The sequence below is a fragment of the Adiantum capillus-veneris genome, chromosome 27 (assembly GCF_014529385.1).
Source record: "Adiantum capillus-veneris isolate H3 chromosome 27, ASM1452938v2, whole genome shotgun sequence".
Classification (NCBI taxonomy): Eukaryota; Viridiplantae; Streptophyta; class Polypodiopsida; order Polypodiales; family Pteridaceae; genus Adiantum; species Adiantum capillus-veneris.
The window spans coordinates 104,205,934-104,228,840 of NC_140957.1; the positions used below are offsets into that span (position 1 = coordinate 104,205,934).

At 46.3% G+C, this 22,907-nt stretch overlaps 1 protein-coding gene across 1 annotated transcript in view; it reads right to left on the minus strand.

Annotated features, from left to right (window-relative positions):
* Positions 1 to 22,907, minus strand: part of LOC147422484 (dynein-1-beta heavy chain, flagellar inner arm I1 complex-like) — a 345,996-nt gene that overhangs the window by 179,938 nt on the left and 143,151 nt on the right. Inside the window, exons 20-25 of the mRNA XM_086503137.1 lie at positions 21,001 to 21,159; positions 20,822 to 20,920; positions 1,723 to 1,985; positions 1,475 to 1,643; positions 1,245 to 1,400; positions 975 to 1,142 (exon numbers count right to left, since the gene is read on the minus strand). Coding sequence (XP_086359263.1) covers positions 975 to 1,142; positions 1,245 to 1,400; positions 1,475 to 1,643; positions 1,723 to 1,985; positions 20,822 to 20,920; positions 21,001 to 21,159 — 1,014 coding nt within the window. The remainder of the gene's footprint in view (positions 1 to 974; positions 1,143 to 1,244; positions 1,401 to 1,474; positions 1,644 to 1,722; positions 1,986 to 20,821; positions 20,921 to 21,000; positions 21,160 to 22,907) is intronic.

Sequence of the window (22,907 nt, forward strand, 5' to 3'; positions counted from 1 at the left end):
TGACAGTTACCCCGAAATGCTCGAGTGATAAAAGGATTGAGCTCACAGAAAATAATTTCTCCTTCCTTTGGCTGAGATTATCATGCTTAGTTGCTTCTCACATGAAACAGGTTAATACATAAGGTACGATGGTCGGATTCCGGGGTCCATTGGCCAAACATAAAACTCTTTATGTGATACATGATCGCTTCAGAGAGTAGCCTATAGTCAATTACATTGTCCCCATCATGCCTCCTACATGTAAATCCATTGGTTCCACTCCACAAAGATACACCATTGGCAATGAGCATACCCGTGCTATTACACATGTGTAGAAGTAAATTTACATAATGATCCGGGTCTTTCTCATCCATTGAAGTATGATTATATAAGTGAACTTCCTCCAACTCCTTTGAAATGTATGGCATATCAAATTGTTGAGTATCATGTTGCAATGTTTTTGTGCGAGCATTCATATCCCCAAATACAATAACATCACCTTCACCTTTGAAATAAGCAATGTCCTCTTCTAAATTAAAAAATGGATGATCTCTATCCATGCAAGCATAAAAGGGGGAATCATGATGAGAAATGTAGCAACCAGCTATAAAAATGGGTGCTCTTTTTGGTGTCATAATTTTCAACCATACATAACATTTGTACTTGTCATCTTTCACAATTGATACAAAACCTTCCAATCCTTTCTTAAACATACATGCTATCCCTTCTTGTCCTCTTTGTTGCTTGAGATTCTTTGACCACGTCAATGAATGTACATTGTAATCCTCCAAGCCCTCAATCCTATGTGTATCATGCTCCCAAGTTTCAACAAGAAGTACAACATCGGATTTGCTTGTTAGTTCATCAATGCCAACCCCCGCATTCTCACCAAGGCCACTCAATTTTTGCAGATTTTTTGCTTGTCTGCACTTACAGCAAGGTTCAAAGACCAGTGTTTACTCAGTTAATTGGTGAGAGAAAAGATAAACCCTCACCTGCATGACAACTTCAATCATATCAGACACTTGTGACAGGTCATGCTCCCACTTGTTTATATCCTTTGCAAAGTGCACATGTGCCCTGTTTGATTTCATAGATGATAGTGTCACTCTATGCTCTTCAAGTAATGCGAAAAAATCTTCTGTGCTCCTTAGCTTGTAGATCTGCTTAAATACACAATATCAGAGCATACTGAAAAATCCTATAAACACAGACACTACATGGAATAAATTTCTGTGGCTTTGTGTTTGATAGCTGATCCCTACCTTTGGTACTTCTCTATATGGGACTATGTCAAGATCGAGAGTCGACCAGACATCTTTTATTTTGAGAAGTGCATCTTCAATAGCAAGTTCTTTACTTGCAGCAATGCTGAGTTCGCTAATAGCAGCAGCATGTAAATCAAGACGTAACTCTGCCACCTGTAATAAGGATTATTCTACTTAGAGTGTGACGCAAAAATGTTGAAAGAAACCCTATCAAGATGCATATTAACCTTGGCAAGGGTAAAATCCTTTGAGGTTGGATCAAAAGTCTGCCCAACTTGCTCCATTAGCTGTTTCCAATGGCGTGCACGCATGGCAGGATTTCGTAGATCCACAGTAAGTGGAAGAGTGGATTTAAAGGCATCAATTGTATCTTTTAAGTCATTCCAAACTCCCCACCTGCAAATCTGTCAGTGATCATTCCAAGACCAAGCTTCAAATAAACTAGGCTTCTTAAGACTTAAACAACAGAACTCACCCTTTTGTTTCACGCCCAATTTTGAATACACGCTTGCTGAAGACAGAAGCGGATGATTCCATGAAAGCTGTATCCAGCTCACTGAACAGCCCATCTTTCCAGCTATCAAATGCCTCTTCCCATTCTTTCTTCAATGTCCACATGCTTTTAAGCAGCTCCAGATCTTTGAGTGTAGCTAAATTTTCCTTGTTTGATAACTTTTCCATTCCAAAAATACTCATTCCAGCCCATAATGATTGAGACCGTTGCTGAAAGGAATCAACCTGCAAAGAAAGAAACAATCTTATCTGCTCCCTTCTTGCAAAAGGTCTTAGCAATAGAAGCTTTTGAGGAACAGTTCAAATGAAGTATTCAGCATCAACATTCATCATTTAGCCATTGTATCAGCATTTGTGCAGGTAACAAAAGCAAGTACTTGCTCTCGCAACAGAGCAAGGGGGCCCTTGAGGGTGGTTGGGACTTGACATGCCGTGTCGTCTCTCTTTTCTCTCTCTGTCTCTCTCCTTCATTCTGTTCAGTTCAGTTTCTCTTTTCAAGTGAAGTAAAGTAAACTCGTGTTTATGCGGAGTTCTAGATCCGAGCTACATCCTTGAACACTTCCGTTGCACCTGACATTGGTATCAGAGCTCTGTGCGTGTTTCGGCTTTTCACGAACTCAAGGGAAGAACCACCAAGAACCCAAGAAGAACCAAGAACCCAAAGAACATCTCTCATTTTTTTTCCTCAAAGAATCTTCGTGCCCCGATCCCGGACTTAATAGCGACTCCCACCCTTAGTCCATCGCACATTGGGCGCGCTCCTGTCTTCATCGCCATGTCTTTGAACGAAAGTCGACATCGGATACACGAAAATTCAGATCTTGAGTACCAAGATTTGCTTGCCTTGTATGTGGGTACGGAAGGAGTTGGAGAAAGGACCCCTAACCCTCTTCTACATTCGCATTTGCATGTAGCGTGCATCCATTTCCGTCGACAAGCAACCCTTGGGAATATCTCCGAGCACCCTTGGCTTTCACCTTTACCCCCAATGTTTTCATGACAGGACTATTCGAGTGGCACATCTTGCTAGAGGCTCCCAAGGTGCCGTGCTAGGTCCTAAGCTAAACTAAGACTGACGCTAGATGGTTGCAGAAGCTCATGCACATGGTGCAATTGCAGTGCGCACGTGACATCCCCCCCTATTAAAGGTGAGACACAATTGCCAAACTTCTAGCTTTGGATGCTTCTTGTACTTCTGATGTTGAATGCTTTTGATGCTTGTGGATGCATAAGCTGATGAAAACTGCTCCAAACTTGTAGATACTGCGGATGTAGTAATTGCCTCAATGTAACTATCGACCATACGAGTTACTACGTAGCCTCACTACTGTCGCAGAACACCAACCTTGATGCTGACTCTGCCTTGCGAGCAAGTACGTTCTGACCGCTCGGATGGCGAGCTGGCTCATCGAAATGACCTTGGCAACCATCTTGAGAGTCTCAAACTTGATTTGGTAGTACCCTCGCTCGAGAAGCTGTATGTCGATGCTATTTTTAACCTCTGCAAGAAGACAGGCCCGTAGGAGGTCGCGCACCTCGCCTCTGGCCGCTCGGATGGCGAGCAAGCTCATTGAAATGACCTTGGTAGCCATCTTGAGAGTCTCAAACTCGATCTGGTAGTACCCTCGCTCGAGAAGCTACATGCCTCAGAATAGCTGGTATGATAAGGAATGTAAACTAGAGCTAGACTTCAAAGGGAAGTGCTTTTGGGGGACACCACTCACAGACAGTTACAGATTGACTTCCGACGCCTGGTGCGGCGGAAGAAGAGGTCATTTTTGGCTCGACCAGAGCAGGATCTCTACCAGCTATTCTTGAGTAAGGACTCGCGTGGGCATGGCGGCTCTTTAATGAGCTGTCCCCCCACCCTGCCATTACCTCTATAGAGACTTGGGGTTAGTACGCATCATTTTTGTACACATTTTCTGGACAGCCGCCCCTTTCGGACCCCCCCAATCCATGCCCACACACATGTGCTTTTTTCACCGCTGAGATGGTGAAGAAGGCCATTGACAGTATGAGGACTCGGAGAGCATATGATCATGATGGCTTGGTGCCTGAGCATTTCATGCATGCCATAGATCTACTAGCAGAGCTTCTAGCAGTCATGTTTAACCATGCCATGTGTGAGGGCTTGCCTGATACTTGGAGTCTATCTACGATTGTACCGACCCTATGGAGCTTGGGAATTATCGCACTATCATGATTGGACACACATTGGCACGGTTGTACGCATCCATTCTTGAGCAGCAGCTAAGTAGATGGGCAGAGAGAGAGGGAGTGCGTGCAACTAGGCAAGCAAGGTTCAGGAGAGGTTTTTCTTCTCTTGACCATATCTTGACACTCAAGGCCATCGTCGAGGAGGGTAGATCCTGTGGGAGACGGATCTATTGTAGCTTTGTGGCCTTTCGCAAAGCATTTGACACAGTACCCAGAGGTAGATTGATGCGACGATTACAGGAGATGGCAGTACCCACAGAGCTCATTTGGGGGATCATGGCATTGTACAAATTAGTAGTAGGGCATGCACGCACCTCAGAGGGTCTATCTACACCGGTTCACTCCACTATTGGGGTGAAGCAGGGCTGCCCGCTCTCTCCTACTCTATTTGGTGTGTATGTGGTGAGGTTTCTGACTACATTGAGAGAGATGGGGATAGAGGTGCACCGCTGGCAGGGACATGGATTCCACTATTGTTATATGCTGATGATATTGTGTCGATCTCCGACTCTCCGGAGGGGATGCAACGTCACTAGGATGCTTTGCATAGGTTTGCCCATCAAAGTGGTTTGTCTATCAACCTTGGTAAAACCAAGGTCATGGTTTTACCACCCCACAGTGGATCAGGAGGTCAGCGCCCGCATTCACATACGGCCAAAAGACAGTGGAGTATACAGATGCTTACACTTACCTTGGAGTGGTTTTTAGTGGACCAACATTTTCATTGAGGAGAGCAACAGAGACTAGATTGATCAGAGCCCATTCGGCATTGGGAAGATTGGAGAGGATGTGTTCACATGTTCAGTTTCAGGAGCGTCGGACGAAGCTCTAGCTCTCTGACACTTTGATGGCTTCTGCACTGCTCTATGGAGCTGAGATCTGGGGGCCTTCATTGCATCATCACGGGAGGACAGGTCGTACTGATGGATGGGGGACATGGAGAAGCCCCTAGTCTCTATGATCTCGCGGCTCATTAGAGGCAAGGCTTTAGTACCACGTGCCATTATCTGAGCAGAGCTAGTTGCCCCCCACTAGTAGTTGAAGCGCTCATCAAATCTGTCTCCTTCATACACGCATGTGGGAACTTCCCAGAGACAGATACACCGGCCTTGCACTTGAGTCCTCTCGATAGTTAGCCATGCAGGGAGATACAACATGTTGGTATGGGGAGATGACATCATGGTTCCAAGCGCATGGGTTCAATAGACAGATTGGCCCCCTTCCAGTACTCACTGGATGCACCCTCCCTGACTTTTACACAGTCCGAGATCACGAGGCTCATCCATCAGGACCTAACTCAGCTAGACACCAGGAGGACATGGATACAGCCAGCACAGGAGTTGACACGAAGATGGCTTTCTACAAAGAGCATCTTCTCCAGCTTACGACAGACGGTTTGTGATGAGGCCCAGATACATGGACACCCACTTGTCTCATGGGATACGGTGTGCTATTGGCAAGATACGCACATCTTCACACCAGCTACGGATCGATACTGGGAGATACAATGGAGTACTAGTAGAGGCCAGGACATGCCCCCTGTGTGACATGGAGCCTAAGACAGAGTCACACTACACATGCCACTCCCCGTCTACTATGAGATACGAGGCCGCTTCCACTGCTTGTTCAAAAAGGGCTTTGGAGAGTTCATGAGGTACGAGGATCAGAGATGCCTGGATTTGTTTCTGCTCGAGCTGCGCACGCCGCAGACACAGAGAGAGCCTGATGAGAGGAGAGGCCAGCCAGTCTCAGAGACACATCACCGACTTCTTTAGAGCAGACACTGGACACCCGGAGGAGCTACCACCACAGCAGATCTTGTCACCTCACACCAGAGGCACATTGATCGACCGAGCGACTGAGTTGGGGAGATCCGGATGCCCACGATTGCGGAGGACTGCACAGCATTGACAGAGGCTACATCAAAGGATTCGGATCACTTTGGCTAGTCAGACTGCTGACCATGGAGGAGATTGATGAGATCTGCCAGTGACCAATGTTGGATCTTTGGTGACTTGTGATTTAGCTATCCCGGCTAGCTGCTTAGTTCACACCTACCAGCTTAGGATTTCATAGTATCTATATTAAATCATTTTGTTACTCTGACTTTGTATCAGATCCACCACATTGTAACGCTCTGGTCTCATAGGTGGCCTTCTACAGGGATGGACGAGTGGTTATTCTGGAAAAGCGTCCTGCATGACGGTGCGAGACCTATGGGCCCACGCTCAGAATGGCTACATGGAATTGTAATGGATCTTTGCGCCTTGATGTAGGGGCCTTTGAGGATAGTTTCACAGGGAGAGACATCATTTTCTACTCTAAGACGCATCAGGCCCCGGGGCAGTCCATGCCCCATGTGAGCGGATACAGATGAGAGACAACTTGCAGACAGGAGACTCGATCAGAGCGCAGAGGACGAGGTTCAGGAGGAGTGGCAATCTTATTCAGGGAGGAACTACAGTCTTTGATACATATAGCTCGTAGGGATGAGCATGCTAGGTACATGTGGGTGAGACTGAAGGCAGAGACAGGCAGATATCTCTACATCGCTATTTGCTATTTCCCTACTAGTAGGTCAGTTTATGCATCACCTAGAGGACAATCCCTCTTCTCTATTTTAGATGATGATATATGCGAGTTTTCCAAAGATGGCGATATTATTATCTTGGGGGATTTCAATGCTAGGACTACCCATCACCAGACAGTATTCTATGATACCTCAGAGGAGTTGATGCGAGAACTTGATATTACAGAAATGGGCCTGTTTGAATTATCACAGGATGAAGAGCACACTGAGTATGGCAGATACTTGACTGATATGGGAACTGCACATGGATTGGCCATTTTGAATGGCTTACAGAGATTCCCTGGAGCTGGTGGTTTTACATGCTTTCCACACCAACATGGCACTAGTACAGTGGATTATGTTATGGCTCCGCCAAGACTCATTCCTTCCTTTCAGGATTTTGTGGTGGAAACTAGGCCGGTTGGGATAGCAGTCAATCATGCTATCTTGTCTTTCAATTTATCGTTCCAGTTCAGCACAGCTCCATTGGGAGAGGCCTCCACACATACTCGGTATACCTTCACAAGGGAGACGGATCACGTGTACACTGATGAGATATACATGCAGCTATGCACTCACGTGCCAGGACGACCACTAGATGAGCTCACCCAGATTCTAACAGAGACGTTACATGATGCAGCCTTAGAGGCATATCCCCACAGCCAGCCTACACGCAGACGATTTGGGAGCATGCCTCAGAACAGTTGGTATGATGAGGAGTGTAGAGAGATGAGGATTAGATTACAGAGAGAGGTGCTCATGGGTACTACTACACACACAGTCATGGATTATCTTCCGCCGCCTAGTGCGACGAAAGAAGAGGGCTTACCTATCTCAATAAGAGCGTGATGTGTACCAGCTGTTATGAGTCAGGACTCTAGTGAAGCATGGAGGCTTTTCAATGAGCACTCCCCACCGCCAGCCATCACTTCCACAGAGACATACAGGGAATATGCTACATCTTTCTACATGGCATCAGGGCAGCCACCTTTGCCTGACCCTCCAGAGGCATGCCCAGAAACATGTACTTTCTTTATTGCTGAGAGGGTAAGGAAAGCCATTGACAAGATGAAGACAGGAAGAGCACAGGATCATGATGGTCTGGTAGCAGAGCACTTTATCCATGCCAGAGATATGCTTGTAGAGCCTCTTGCTATGATGTTTAATAGAGCCATGTATGAGGGTTTCCCTAAGACCTGGAGTATGTCCACTATCGTGCCTATCTTCAAGTCCTATGCTTCCCGGGAATTATAGATCCATCATGGTTGGTCACACTCTCGCTAGGCTATATGCATCAATTCTTGAGCATGAGCTGAGTGGATGGGCAGAGAGGGAGGGCATACGGGCAGCAGGACAGGCAGGGTTCAGGTGAGGTTTCTCCACTCTTGACCAGATTTTGACACTCAGAGCCATTATTGAGGAGGGTAGACACCATGGCAGGAGGATATATTGGCAGGAGGATATATTTTAGCTTTGTGGATTTCCGCAAAGCCTTTGATACAGTGCCACGAGCCAGACTCATACACAGATTGCAGGACATGGGGGTGCCCACAAAGCTGATCTGGGGGATCTTAGCTTTATACAAGACAATGGTAGGACAGCTACGCAGTACTCAGGGCATGTCCGACATGGTCCACTCCACAATTCGGGTGAAGCAAGGTTGTCTCGTATCTCCGACTCTCTTTGGGATATATGTAGATGAGTTTTCAGATTATGTACATACAGAGGGTGATAGAGGTGCCCAGCTTGCAGGGACATGGATTCCGTTGCTATTATATGCTGATGATATTGTGTTGATCTCCAATTCTTGAGAGGGGATGCAACGTCATTTGGATGCATTGCATGGATTTGCACGGGACGGTGGATTGTCTGTGAACCTTGGTAGGACCAAGGTAATGGTGTTTAACACCACGGTGCAGTGGGTAAGGAGGTCTGCTCCCACTTTTACATATGGTCGAGAGACTATGGAGTATGCAGATACATACACTTATATTGGGGCGGTTTTTAGTGGTCCAGTATTTTGCCTGAGGCGTGCAACAGGTACGCGATTGACCAGAGCCTATGCAGCATTGGGGAGACTTGAGAGAATATGTTCGCAGGTTCAGTTCCAGGAACCTCAGACAAAGCTTTGGCTCTTTGACACTTTGGTCACTTTGGCCATGCTGTACGAAGTAGAGATATGGGGCCCCTCAGTTGATCACCATAGTAGAGCTGGTAGTACTGATGGATGGAAATGTATGGAGAAGCCCTTGGTGTCTATGATTTCTCGGATGATTAGGGCCAAGGCCTCAGTACCACATGACATTGTTAGGGCGGAGCTCGCTGCTCCTCCATTGGTAGTGGAGGCACTCACTCGATCAGTTTCATTTATGCATGGCACTTGGGCTCTCCCCAGAGACAGATATGCTCGATTAGCACTAGAATCCTTGCGACAGCTAGCATTGCAAGGAGATGATCATGCTGGTATGCAGAGATGGCATCTTGGTTTCAGTTACATGGCTTTAGTATGGATCGGCCACCCCCATTTCAGTACTCTCTGGATGCACCCTCCATCTCTTTCACTAGGGCAAAGATTACTAGGCTCATAAGACAGGACTTGATTCAGCTCGATACGAAGAGGACATGGATACAACCTACACATGAACTAGGTACGAAGATGACTTTCTATAGAGAGCATCTTCTCCAACTCACGGATAATGATTTTGTGATCAGACCAGGATACATGGACACTCATCTATCCCACGGGATCTGATGTGCTATTGGTCAATTACGCACATTCTCACATCAGCTAGAGATCGAGACAAGCAGATTAGAGGAGTACGTGCTGAGTCCTGGATTTGTCAGGTGTGCCAGATAGAGCCAGAGACAGAGCTACATTACATATGTCACTGCCCAATATACTATGAGATAGGAGGCCGCTTTCACTGTCTATTCAGAGAGGGTTTTGGGCCACTTTCTAGAGTCATGAGATACCAGGATTAGAGATCCCTCGGATTATACTTAGAAAACACAAAGAGGACCTCTTGAAGAGGGGCACAATGAGAGAGATCCAGCAACAACGGAAGATTACAGATTTCTTTCAGTCACACAGACAGAGGAGTCCGAGCAGCCCCAACAGCATAACAACACCAGAGACATACTGCTTGATTGGTCGATAGATTTGGGGCGGTCCCGTCGCCCATGGATGAGGGGGCCCTCTCGACATCGACGCAGACTGCGACGACATAGGATCCATACCATACTGGCGCGACATAGGAGCCGTCCCGATAGAGTGTCGACCTTGGAGGACATTCAATCTCTATAGCCTTTTGGATACTGATGTATATGTATATGATGTCTCGACTGTCAGAGAGCTCCATTGTATCATCTCACCCCTTTGTATTCCCCTTGTATCAGCTTTCACCCCACCCCCCTACCCACTATTTTCTTTTCAGCTCTTTGTACTTTTTGTACCCAGACCTAGTATTAGAATCACCACATGTAACCTTTTGGTCTCATAGGTCATTTTGGCCTTTTGAAGACGTTAATATTACATTTCATTTCATTTCATCTCTCTCTCTCTCTCTCTCTCTCTCTCTCTCTCTCTCTCTCTCTCTCTCTCTCTCTCTCTCTCTCTCTCTCTCTCTCTCTCTCTCTCTCTCTCTATGTGTGTGTGTGTGCTGCCCCTGCGCGCTCTGCTGCTGCCTACGCACTGTTGCTGCCCGCCCATATACGCAGCCCCCCTCAGCGCCGCTGCCTCTCTCTCTCGCTCCCCTGCTGCCCGCCCATACACGCAGCCCCCTGCGCCCCTGTCATCCCGCTGCCCTGTTCTGCACTTGCACGCGCTGTCCCCTTGCTCTGCACCCGCACCCGCTGCCCCACTCTATCGTGTATAAAATTTTTAATTTTTTTCCCTATCGTAACTCTCAACTCTATCGCCCTCTCTCTATCGCTCTCTCTTTTTAATTTTTTAATTTTTTGCTTATCATACCCTCTCTCTCTCAACCCTATCGTGCTGCCCTCTGTAGCCCAATCGCGCCCCACGCGCTGTGTCCCCCCCCCCCCCCCCCCCCCTCGCCTACCACACCCTCCCTCAGCTGCCCACGCCTCTCGTCTTGCCCCACCCGCCTAGCCTCATCCACGCCCCCCCCCCCCCCCCCCCCCCCCCCCCTGCCACGCCCTTGCGCTGCCCCTCCCCTGCCATACCTCCTTGCGTTCCCCCACTCGCCCAGCTACCACGCCCGCTGCCCTAGTATAGGTCCAACAGTTTTCCACAAGGGAATCCAAAAATTCAGATAGCAGATTTTCTCGGCAAATGTATGCTTAATGCCGATGTACGCTTGGTGCGGGAGATAATGTATGCATAGTGTGGATGCATATGTGTGCTTAGTGGCATTTTTTCGGACGGCGATTAAGCATGAGGAAGCTGAACGATAAAGCTGACCCCCTAGAGGATGCCATTTAAAAGTGCAAAGAGGAAATGACGGAGACTATTACCAAGATGAACCGCAATCTCTTGGGTTGGGCACAAAAAAAATGCTCGAAGGACGCGACACTGGAAGACCGAGTGACGACTCAGGATGAAGAGATTGCGTCACTCAAGAAAGATCTCGCCGAAGCAAGACCAAGAAACACACTGGAAGAGAGCGAACTGCAACCCTCAGTAATCGAAGAAATCAACATGATCAAGGAGCAAGTGCGGGCCATCAAAGAGGGAGAAGAGAAACACAAAGAGATGACGACTTCTTGGGTGGATGTTCTTACAAAAATTCAACAGAAGGTGGATGAAGCCGAGAAATGGATCGAGGTGGCCAAGAAAGGAAAAGGCAAGGAGATAACGTCCACGTCCACACCCAGTATCATTAATCAGACACTAGAGGAGGAGCAAAGAAGACGCGTACGTGCTTTACATGTGAGAATTTGCGGTCTTAAAGACAAAGGCAATGTGGACGAAGAGGTAAAAGAACTCATGGCCTTGATGGGGGTTCATGAGCCGACGCAGACAAGAGCTTGGAGAGTGGGCAACATAAAGAAAAATGGAAGCAGTGGGGAAACCTCAAAAGAAAGAGCACTCATCCTCCGTTTTCCCTCCATGGAAACGAAGAAGTCTTTCTTGAAGAAAAGACCAACGCTTAAAGAGACGGGCATCTTTCTCGGGGTGATCTCACCCTCTCGTAGATCGCTCATCTGCAGGAAATAATGCCGGAGATTAGAGCGGCAAGGGAAAAAGCCAAGATTGCCTTTTACCGAGATGGAAGAGTGGTAATACTAGAGCGACGCTCCACATGACGGTGCGAGACTTATGGGACCACACTCAAAGTGGCTGCCTGGAACTGTAATGGATCTATGCGTCTTGATGTGGGTGCTTTTGAGGATAGTTTTACTGGAAGAGACATCATCTTTTACTCTGAGACACACCAGGCCCCTGGGCAATCGATGCCTCACATCAGTGGATACAGGTGGGAGACAGCTTACAAACAAGAGACACGCTCAGAGCACAGAGGACGGCGCTCGAGGGGAGTGGCAGTGTTATTTAGAGAGGACCTGCAGCCATTGATACATATAGCCCGTAGGGATGAGCAAGCCAGGTACATGTGGGTGAGATTGAAAGCAGAGACAGACATATATCTCTACATTGCTATTTGCTACTTTCCCCCGAGTACATCAGTCTATGCATCACCCAGAGGACAATCCCCTTTTTCTATTTTGGACGATGACATATGGGAGTTCTCTAGAGATGGTGACATTATCATTCTAGGGGACTTCAATGCTAGGACTGCCCATCACCAGACAATGTTCTATGATACTTCAAAGGAGATGCTGAGAGAGCTAGATGTTGTAGAGACGGGCCTGTCCAGACTATCACACGATGTGGAATATACTGAGTATGGGCGACACCTGATAGACATGGGCACCGCACATGGGTTGGCCATCTTGAATGGCCTACAGAGGTTTCTTGCTATGGGAGGTTTCACATGCTTCCCACACAGACATGGAGCCAGCACAGTGGACTATGTCATGGCACAATCGAATCTCATCTCTAGTATCCAGGATGTCACAGTTGGGCCTAGACCGGTCGGGGTGGCAGTGGATCATTCTCTTGTGTCAATGACCATCTCTTTCCAGTTCAGTGACACATAGGCCACGGGTAGCAGCCCCTACCCGCTACACCTTCACGCGGGAGACGGATTCTGTATACATAGACGGGATCTACAGACGCCTATGCACTGAGGAACCGGGGCGACCTCTAGAGGAGCTAACTACTATACTGACACAGACATTACATGATGCAACAACAGAGGCATACCCACACACCCAGCCTGAGCAAAGACGCCGACCAGGGAGCATGCCTCAGAATAGCTGGTACGATGAGGAGTGCCGCCAGACTAGAGCTAGACTTCAGAGGGTGGTGCTTTTGGGGGACGTCACTCACAGACAGTCACAGATTGACTTCCGACGCCTCGTGCGGCCAAAGAAGAGGGCATTTTTGGCTCGACTCGAGCAGGATCTATACCAGCTATTCTTGAGTCAAGACTCGTGTGAGGCGTGGCGGCTCTTTCATGAGCAGTCCCCTCCCCCTGCCGTTACCTCCACAGAGACCTGGGGTCAGTACGCATCATCTTTGTACACAGTACCTGGATAGCCGCCCCTTCCCAACCCCCCCCCCCCCGATCCATGCCCACACACATGTGCTTTTTTCACCGCTGAGATGGTGAAGAAAGCCATTGACAGGATGAGGACTGGGAGAGCATATAATCATGATGGCTTAATCGCAGAGCATTTCATGCATGCCAAAGACCTACTAGCAGAGCTTCTAGCAGTTATGTTTAACCGTGCCATGTGTGAGGGCCTACCGGACACTTGGAGCCTATCTACGATTGTACCTATCTTCAAGTCAGGAGACCCCATGGAGCCTGGGAATTATCGCACTATCATGATTGGACACACACTCGCACGGTTGTATGCATCCGTTCTTGAGCAACAGTTGAGTACATGGGCAGAGAGGGAAGGAATGTGTGCAGCTGAGCAGGCAGGGTTCAGAGAGGCTTCTCTACTCTTGACCATATCTTGACACTCAGGGCCATCATCAGATCTCATGGGAGACGGATCTATTGTAGCTTTGTGGACTTCCGTAAAGCCTTTGACACAGTACCCAGAGCTAGATTGATGAGCAGATTACAGGAGATGGGAGTACCCACAGAGCTCATTTGGGGGATCATGGCATTGTAAGATCAGTAGTAGGGCATGTACGCACCCCTGAGGGACTATCTACACAGGTTCACTCCACTATTGGGGTGAAGCAGGGTTGCCTGCTCTCTCCTACTCTATTAGGTATGTATGTGGATGAGGTCTCTGACTACATTGAGAGCGATGGTGATAGAGGTGCACAGTTGGCAGGGACATGGATTCCACTTTTGTTATATGCTGATGATATTGTGTTGATCTCCGAATCTCCGGAGAGAATGCAACGTCAATTGGATACTTTGCATAGGTTTGCCCACGAAAGTGGTTTGTCTGTCAACCTTGGTAAAACCAAGGTTATGGTGTTTAATACCACCCCACAGTGGATCAGGAGGTCAGCACCTACATTCACATACGGCCAAGAGACTGTGGAGTACACAGATGCTTACACTTACCTTGGAGTGGTTTTTAGCGGACCTGCATTCTCACTCAGAGGAGCAGCAGAGACCATACTGACTAAAGCCAACGCAGCATTGGGTAGATTGGAGAGGATGTGTTCATAGGTTCAGTTTCAGAAACCCCGGACGAAGCTCTGGCTCTTTGACACTTTGGTGGCTTCAGCATTGCTCTATGGAGCTGAGATATGGGGACCCTCATTGGATCACCACGGGAGGCCGGGTCGCACTAATGGATGGGGGAACATGGAGAAACCTCTTGTCTCTATGATCTCGCGGCTCATTAGAGCCAAGGCATCAGTACCACAGGCCATTATCCGAGCAGAGCTAGCGGCCCCCCCACTAGTAGTTAAGGCGCTCACCAAATCAGTCTCCTTCATACACCGCACATGGGAACTTCCTAGAGACGGAGATGCTCGCATTGCACTTGAGTCCTCTCGACAGTTAGCCATGCAAGGAGATACAACATGTTGGTATGGGGAGATGGCATCATGGTTTCAGGCACATGGGTTCAACATAGACAGGCTGCCACCATTCCGGTACTCACTCGATGCACCATCTCTCACTCTTATACAGTCCGAGATCACCAGGCTCATCCGCCAAGACCTGACCCAGCTAGACACCAAGAGGACATGGATACAGCCAGCACATGAATTGGGCACGAAGATGGCTTTCTACAGAGACCATCTTCTCCAGCTTACGGAGGATGGTATTGTGACGAGACCAAGATACATGGACACCCACTTGTCTCATGGGATACGATGTGCTATTGGCCAGTTACGCACATCTTCTCACCAGCTGCAGATTGAGACTGGGAGATACAATGGAGTACTAGCTGAGGCCAGGAATTGCCCCTTGTGTGACATAAAGCCTGAGACAGAGTTGCACTACACATGCTGCTGCCCCGTCTACTACGAGATACGAGGCCGCTTCCATTGCTTGTCCAGCGAGGGTTTTGGACCACTCTCAAGAGTCATGGGATACAAGGATCAGAGATGCCTAGGTTTGTCCTTGCTCGCGCTACGCAGACACAGAGATAGCCTGATGAGTGGCAAGGCTAGCCAGTCTCAAAGACAGATCACAAACTTCTTCAGAGCAGACACGGGAAAGCCGCAGGAGCCACTCCCACAGCAGAGCTCCCTCTCATCTCACACCAAAGACACATTGATCAACCGAGCGATTGAGCTGGGGAAGTCCAGGTGCACACGACTGCGGAGGACTACACAACATCAACAGAGGCTACGTCAGAAGATTCGGAGCACTCTGGCCAGGCATGCACGACGCCCGGTCAGACTACTAACCATGGAGAAGATTGATGAGATCCGCCAGCGACCGATGCTAGATCTCCTGTGATTCAGCTATCCCAGCAAGCCGCCCATTTTTGCTTAGTTCACATCGACCAGTCTAGGATCCCATAGTATATATCTTTGTTTTGTTTTGTTATGTTGTTATTTTGCTACTCTGACTTTGTATCAGATCCACCACATTGTAACTTTCTGGTCTCATAGGTCACTTTGGCCTTTTGAAGACGTTAATATAACATTTCATTTCATCTCTCTCTCTCTCTCTCTCTCTCTCTCTCTCTCTCTCTCTCTCTCTCTCAAGCAGTATTCTATGATACTTCTGAGGAAATGCTCAAAGAAGTGGATTTATCACAGAGGGGGCTTACCAGAAACTCACAAGATAAAGAACACACTGAATATGGGAGACATCTCATGGAAATGGCAACTACACATGGTTTGGCCATACTTAATGGTCTAGAGAATTTCCCGTTATCTGGGGGATTCACATGCTTCCCGCACAGGCATGGGGCCAGTACAGTGGATTATGTCATGACTTCACCAAGCTTTATTTCTAGTATCAAGGACTTTAAGGTGGGACCCAGACTGGTTGGGATTGCATTGGATCATGCTCTATTGACCTTATCAATCTCCTTCCAATACAATGCCTCTCAAGTACAAAGGAAGAAGACACACACAAGATATACTTTCACGCCAGAAATTGATTCAGTCTATGTGGCAAAGATCTATAATAGGATGTGGACAGCCGAGCCAATATATACTGTAGAGGAGATTACTTCTCAATTGACAGAGATACTACATGGAGCAGCACAAGAGGCATACCCACATACTCAACCTGATCAGAAGAGAGGATCTGGGAACCTGCATCAAAACAATTGGTATGACGAGGAATGCACAGAGACGAGAACCCAGGTCCAGAAAGAGCTTACACTTGGGATCATCGCATATAAGCAGTCTCGGATTGCTCTTCGGCGTATAGTATGTCGCCATTTTTAGCCAAACTGGGGAAGGATTTATATCAGCTCTTCTTGATTCAGGACTCACATGAGGCCTAGCGCTTATTTCACGAGCACTCACCGCCTTTGACGATTACTTCTCCTGAGATCTGGCGTCAATATGTAACATCATTATATATGGTATCTGGACAGCCTCCATTACCAGATCCGCTAGAGCCATGCCCTGCTGGTACTTTCTTTACTACGGAAATGGTGGAAAAAGCCATTGATAAGATGAAGACAAGAAGAGTATATGATCATGATGGTTTAGTAGCAGAACATCTGATCCATGCCAGGGATCTACTTTCAGAAGTCCTTGCTCGTCTGTTTAATCGGGTCATGTCTGAAGGATTACCTGAATCTTGGAAATTATCTACTATCGTACCTATTTTCAAGTCAAGGGATCCTATGATACCCGGGAACTACCGTACCATTATGGTAGGTCACACTTTCACCCGACTGTACGCATCCATTCTTGAACAAAAATTGAGTAGATGGGCAGAGAATGAGGGAATAAGGGCAACAAGACAAGCTGGATTCAGAACAGGTTCTTCTACTTTAGATCATATTCTTACGCTCAGAGCCATTATTGAGGAAGGAACAGCAAACGGGAGAGAATGTATTGTTGCTTTGTGGATTTTCGGAAAGCTTTTGATACAGTACCAAGGGCCAGATTGATGCGCAGGATGCAAGAGTTAGGGGTCCCCAAAGAGATTATTTGGGGGATCCTGGCTTTATACGGGTCAGTAACTGGTTATGTACGTACTCCAGAAGGGGATTCCGACATTGTTCATTCCACCGTTGGAGTAAAGCAGGGATGCCCACTGTCCCCTACTTTATTTGGTATGTACATAGATGAGGTATCAGATTACATTGATAGAGAAGGTGACAGAGGTGCTCAACTTGCAGGGTCGTGGATCCCTTTGTTGTTGTATGCAGATGATATTGTATTGATAGCAGAATCACCAGATGGAATGCAGAGGCAGCTAGATGCATTACATAAATTCGCGGAGGACAGTGGACTGTCGGTAAACTCGGGTAAAACCAAAGTTATGGTGTTTTAACACCCCACCGCAGTGGGTTAGGAGATCGGCACCTACATTTTCATATGGCCAGGATACAGTAGAGTACACAGATGCATACACATACCTTGGGGTGGTATTTGTAGGACTGAAGTTTACTCTTAAGAAAGCAGCGGATGCTAGATTATCCAGAGCCTCTGCGGCCCTGGGAGGGTTGGAGAGGATGTGTTCTTAAGTGCAGTTTCAGGAACCACGAACAAAACTTTGGCTCTTTGATACTGTGGTGGCTTCGGCTATGCTTTATGGGGTCAAGATTTGGGGACCATCTGTGGATCAGGATAATTGGAAGTCAATGGAGAGACTTTTGGTATCTATGATTTCCCGATGATTAGAGCCAAGGCCTCTGTACCACACGCGATTACCCGAGCGGAACTAGCCGCCCCTCCGATAGAAATGGAAGCTCTTACCAGATCAGTGTCCTTTATACATGGTTTGTGGGATACAAATAATGGCCGATATACTAGAATGGCCCTCGAATCCTCTCGACAATTGGCAATGAAAGGGGATACATCATGCTGGTATGCGCAACTGTCCTCGTGGTTTCAGAGACACGGGTTCAGTATGGAAATATTACCCCCCTTCCAATACTCTCTTGAGGCTCCATCAGTGGCAATTACATGAACGGTGATTAATAAAATCATCCAACAGGATCTTATACAGTTGGATACTAAGAGGACATGGGTAGACCCTACACAAGAATTGGGCACGAAGATGGCTGACTACAAAGAAAACTTCCTACAACTATCCGAAGATGGATTTGTGATTCGCCCGAGTTACATGGATACCCACCTGTCTCATGGTTTGAGATGTGCCATTGGTTAGATTCGTACATCCTCACACCAGTTGGAAATTGAATTTGGCAGATTTAGGGGAATCCCACCTGAGAGTAGAATTTGCAAGTTATGCGGAATGGAGCCGGAGACAGAATTACACTATATATGCCACTGCACAGTATACTATGAGATACGTGGGCGTTTTCATTGCCTCTTTAGAGAAGGCTTTGGACCTCTAGATAGAATCATGCAATACCAAGATCAAAGATGCTTAGGCTTGTACCTACTGGAACTACATCGGCACAGGGATAATCTAATGAGAAGACAAAGAGCACTACAGCCTCAGAGGCAGATCACAGATTTCTTCGGATCGAGAGAAGCAGGAGTGGAAGGGGAAGCAAGAGGCCAGCAGCCAACACAAAGGAGTACCCACATTCATACCAAAGGCACCCTAATTGACAAAGCGATTGAGCTTAGGAAATCGCGACGACCACGACCAAGATGCAGAAGCACACTTCACTGGAGGAGACTACAACAAAGGATTAGAAGCATTCTAGCCAGACACCCAGAATGCTCCTAAGAAGTTTATTTGATACTTTGTATTTAGTTTTTTCACATTTACTTTCACACTTTCACACTTTTCACACTTAGTACTTTAGTACTAAGGTACCCGGACATTGTAACAGATTCACCACTTTTGTATCAGTTTGGTCTCATAGGTCAATCTGGCCTTTTGAAGACGTTAATATAACATTTCATTTCATTTCATTTCTCTCTCTCTCTCTCTCTCTCTCTCTCTCTCTCTCATGTATATGTATATGATGCCTCTACTGTCAGAGAGCTCCATTGTATCAGCTCACCCTTTGTATTCCCTATGTATCAGCTTTCACCCCACCCCTACCCACTATTTTCTTTTCCGTTCTTTGTACTTTTTGTACCCAGACCTGGTATTAGATTCACCATGTGTAACCTTTTGGTCTCATAAGTTATTTTGGCCTTTTGAAGACGTTAATATTACATTTCATTTCTCTCTCGTGTATTCTCCCCATTGCTCTATGCTTCTGCATCATTGACTTTGACAGTTGATTGGAAAAACTCTTCGACAATGGGTGTCAGGAACCAGTTACTATCTATGGCTGGGGGAGAGGTGCCTCCTTTCTCAGCTACAATGGGTTCTCGTTCTTGCATGATCCGTTTGCATCCACTGACAAACTATAACACCCTGTCATTTATAACGCATTTGCCTAAGATTCCTGGTATATAGCAAGGTAATGTTTCTTATTCTGGCTAGCTAATCAGGTTTAGCGGTTAAAGATCTCATAATCACAAAATGATGACGTGTCATGACCGTACCCAACGAGAGCAGATCAAAAGCTGACTGGAGCAGAATCGTATAGCTGGGAATATGCACCGCGAATCATGGGGCCTGTATGGACAGAGATGACATGGCATTGTATGGCCTATACTGACATGGCTTCCATACAGAAAAGTACTGATGAGGCAAAATTTTCTGCTGAGTTGCTTTTCTGGGTGCCAGTTATAATCATAATTGATTTATAATGTGCTTTTGAAGCACTGTTGTAAATAACAGATCGGTGAGTTGCTTACTTTTAATAGCCAGTGATGTTTGAACGAATATTGAAGCCAAGTGCCTATATCCGTGTCATCTCCAAGTCTCAAAGAGTTCAAGTTTGAAGTTCCCTATTACTTTCAGTTCTGTTTCCAGTTGTTTAAACTCTGTTTGCGTGATTCTCCTGGGGAGTATTGTTCCCCTTAGATTGGATGCTGAGACTTCTTGCACGACCTGCTGAGACATAGTGAGAACCACCCATTGCAATCTATTACACACTTTCTGGGGCTGAGACTTTGAGGGCTCCACATGATGCAGCACAGACATGAGCCCGGGCTTTGCAAGATGGCCCACTCTCGGCGATGTCCGAGAGCTGAAGTATGTATCCTGTTTGGCTTTTTTCATCACTCAACACCATAAGAGGTAGACTAGAGTAATCCTGGGTGTGCTGACTGCGAGGATGCTGTTTCCTCATTGTACAAAGTTGTGCTCTTGTCGGGAGATTTGTAGACCACTGATAACTAATGGAAATATTTATTTGCATCACCAACTATGAAACATATTCAAAAGTGACTTTATTAAAAACACTTTATAAGCCATCCTATCATGATGTTCACCGTCATAATTGGCTTCGATTCTTGAAACACACCCATAGAAATAATTCATAACTTTAGTAATTTGAAAATGATATATGTACGTGTGCAATTGTTCTCTACATACGTTTTTCGAAACCTTACTCCTTTCAAACCTCTTGTCAGTGAATACTTAATTAAGAACAACAAGAAGCTTGTACAGAACTTGATTGCAAACATGCATACAAAACTACTTTCACTATTAATTTCCATCTATTTAGCAAATAAAACTAGTGTGCTCTTATTCCACTAATAATCTTCACGAAAATAAAAACACAAAAGAACCCTACACTTAGTTAATACCTTGTTATATGCTTCTTCAATAAAAGCCATGGAATCTTCTGTGGTTGTCGAGCTCGTTGTTGGAACTCTTTCTGTGAAGGACAATCTTGCATCTGAAACCTGAAACACACACAAAAAAGTAACTGAGAATGAAAAATTATTGAAATCTCTACTCAGACATAACTTGGTTGAGTAGGTACCTCTTTTGAGAAGGATTTCACTAATAGTGAGAGAGTTTCATAGAACCCTTTCTTAGCTTGTTCAAGCTCCTCTTCTAAGCTTTCTAGCATCGATTCAAATGCCTCCCACTCCAGAGGCAATCTTTCGAGCATGGTTTTTTCGTCCTCTGTTATTGGTACCTGGACAATTAATGTATATCCATACTTGTGAAGACCATTACCAGTCCTGACATTTTCAAACGGTTCTAGGAACTCTTACATTTTAACATGTGAATAAAAACACAGTTGTCTTTGTCCAAATGGAATAAATGACCCAGAAGCAATTGAATGTGCATGCAAATACTTTCGTAATTTTTCTCAGCTATGTAAAAACATCAATCTCTTCAAAATGTGTGTGTGTGAGAGAAATGAAATGAAATATTATATTAACGTCTTCAAAAGGCCAAAATGACCAATGAGACCAGAGAGTTACAATGTGGTGGATCTGATACACAGTCAGAATAACAAAATGAACTGACAAAATGATGAAATATAAATACTATGAAATCCTAAGTTGGTAGGTGTGAACTATGTGTATCAATGGCTGCAAACCCTCCCTGAAAAACACTGCCACTCCTCCTGAGCCCCGCCCTCTGTGCTCTGATCGTGTCTGTTGTCTACAGGTTGTCTCCCGTTTGTATCCACTAATGTGAGGCATAGACTACCCAGGGGCCTGATGTGTTTCTCTCGTTAAAACTATCCTCAAAACCACCCACATCAAGGCGCATAGATCCATTACAATTCCAAGCGGCGACTTTTAGTGTGGTCCCATAGGTCTCACACCGTCATGTGGCGTGTGGCTCCAGTATTACCACTCTTCCATCTTGATAGAAGGCAATCTTGCCTTTTTCCCTTGTAGCTCTAATCTCCGGCATTACCTCCTGCATATGAGCGATCTGCGAGAGGGTAAGATCATCCCCGAGAAAGATGCCCGTCTTCTTAAGATTTGGTCTTTTCTTCAAAAAGTCCTCCTTTGTTTCCATGGAGGGAAAACGAAGAATGGGTGCCCTTTCTTTCGAGGTTTCCCCATTGCTTCCATTTTTCTTGTTGCCCACTCTCCAAGCTCTTGTGTGCATCGGTTCATGAACCCCCATCAGAGCCATGAGTTCTTTTACTTCTTCGTCCACATTATCTTTGTCTTTAAGGCCGCAAATTCTCACATGTAAAGCGCGCACACGTCTTCTTTGCTCCTCCCCTAGTGTCAGATTAATAATAGTGCGTGTGGGCGTGGACGTTATTTCTTTGCCTTTCTCTTTCTTGGCAACCTCGATCCATTTCTCGACTTCATCCGCCTTCTGTTGAGTCTTTGTAATAACGTCCACCCAAGAAGTCGTCATTTGTTTGTGTTGCTCTTCTCTCTCTTTGATGGCCCGTACTTGCTCCTTGATCATGTTTAGTTCTTCTATTACTGAGGGTTGCAATTCTCCTTCTTCAAGTGTGTTTCTTGATCGTGCTTCAGCGAGATCCTTCTTGAGTGACACAATCACTTCATCTTGAGCCATCACACGATCTTTCAATGCATTTATTTTACTTTCTTGGATCAACACACGTCCTTCGAGCATTTTTATTATGCCCAACAAGTTGCGGTTCATCTTGCTAATGGTTTCCGACATCTCTTCTTTGCACTTTTGAATGGCATCCTCTAAGGGGTCGGCTTTATCACTTAGCTTCCTCATGCTTAATTGCCACCACCGGGACCCACACTATGCGGGCAGGTTTTCTCTCTCTACGCGTGCAGTTAGCTCTCTCTCTCTCCGATGTGATACTTCTTGTCGAAACATGGGAGCATGATGCGCAACGAATTCTTGGATTTGACAAATACGATGTGCATTCTTTGAAGTGGGCCAAAAATGCAAAGCAACGAAGAGGCCCAAGGAGGCGTAGCATGT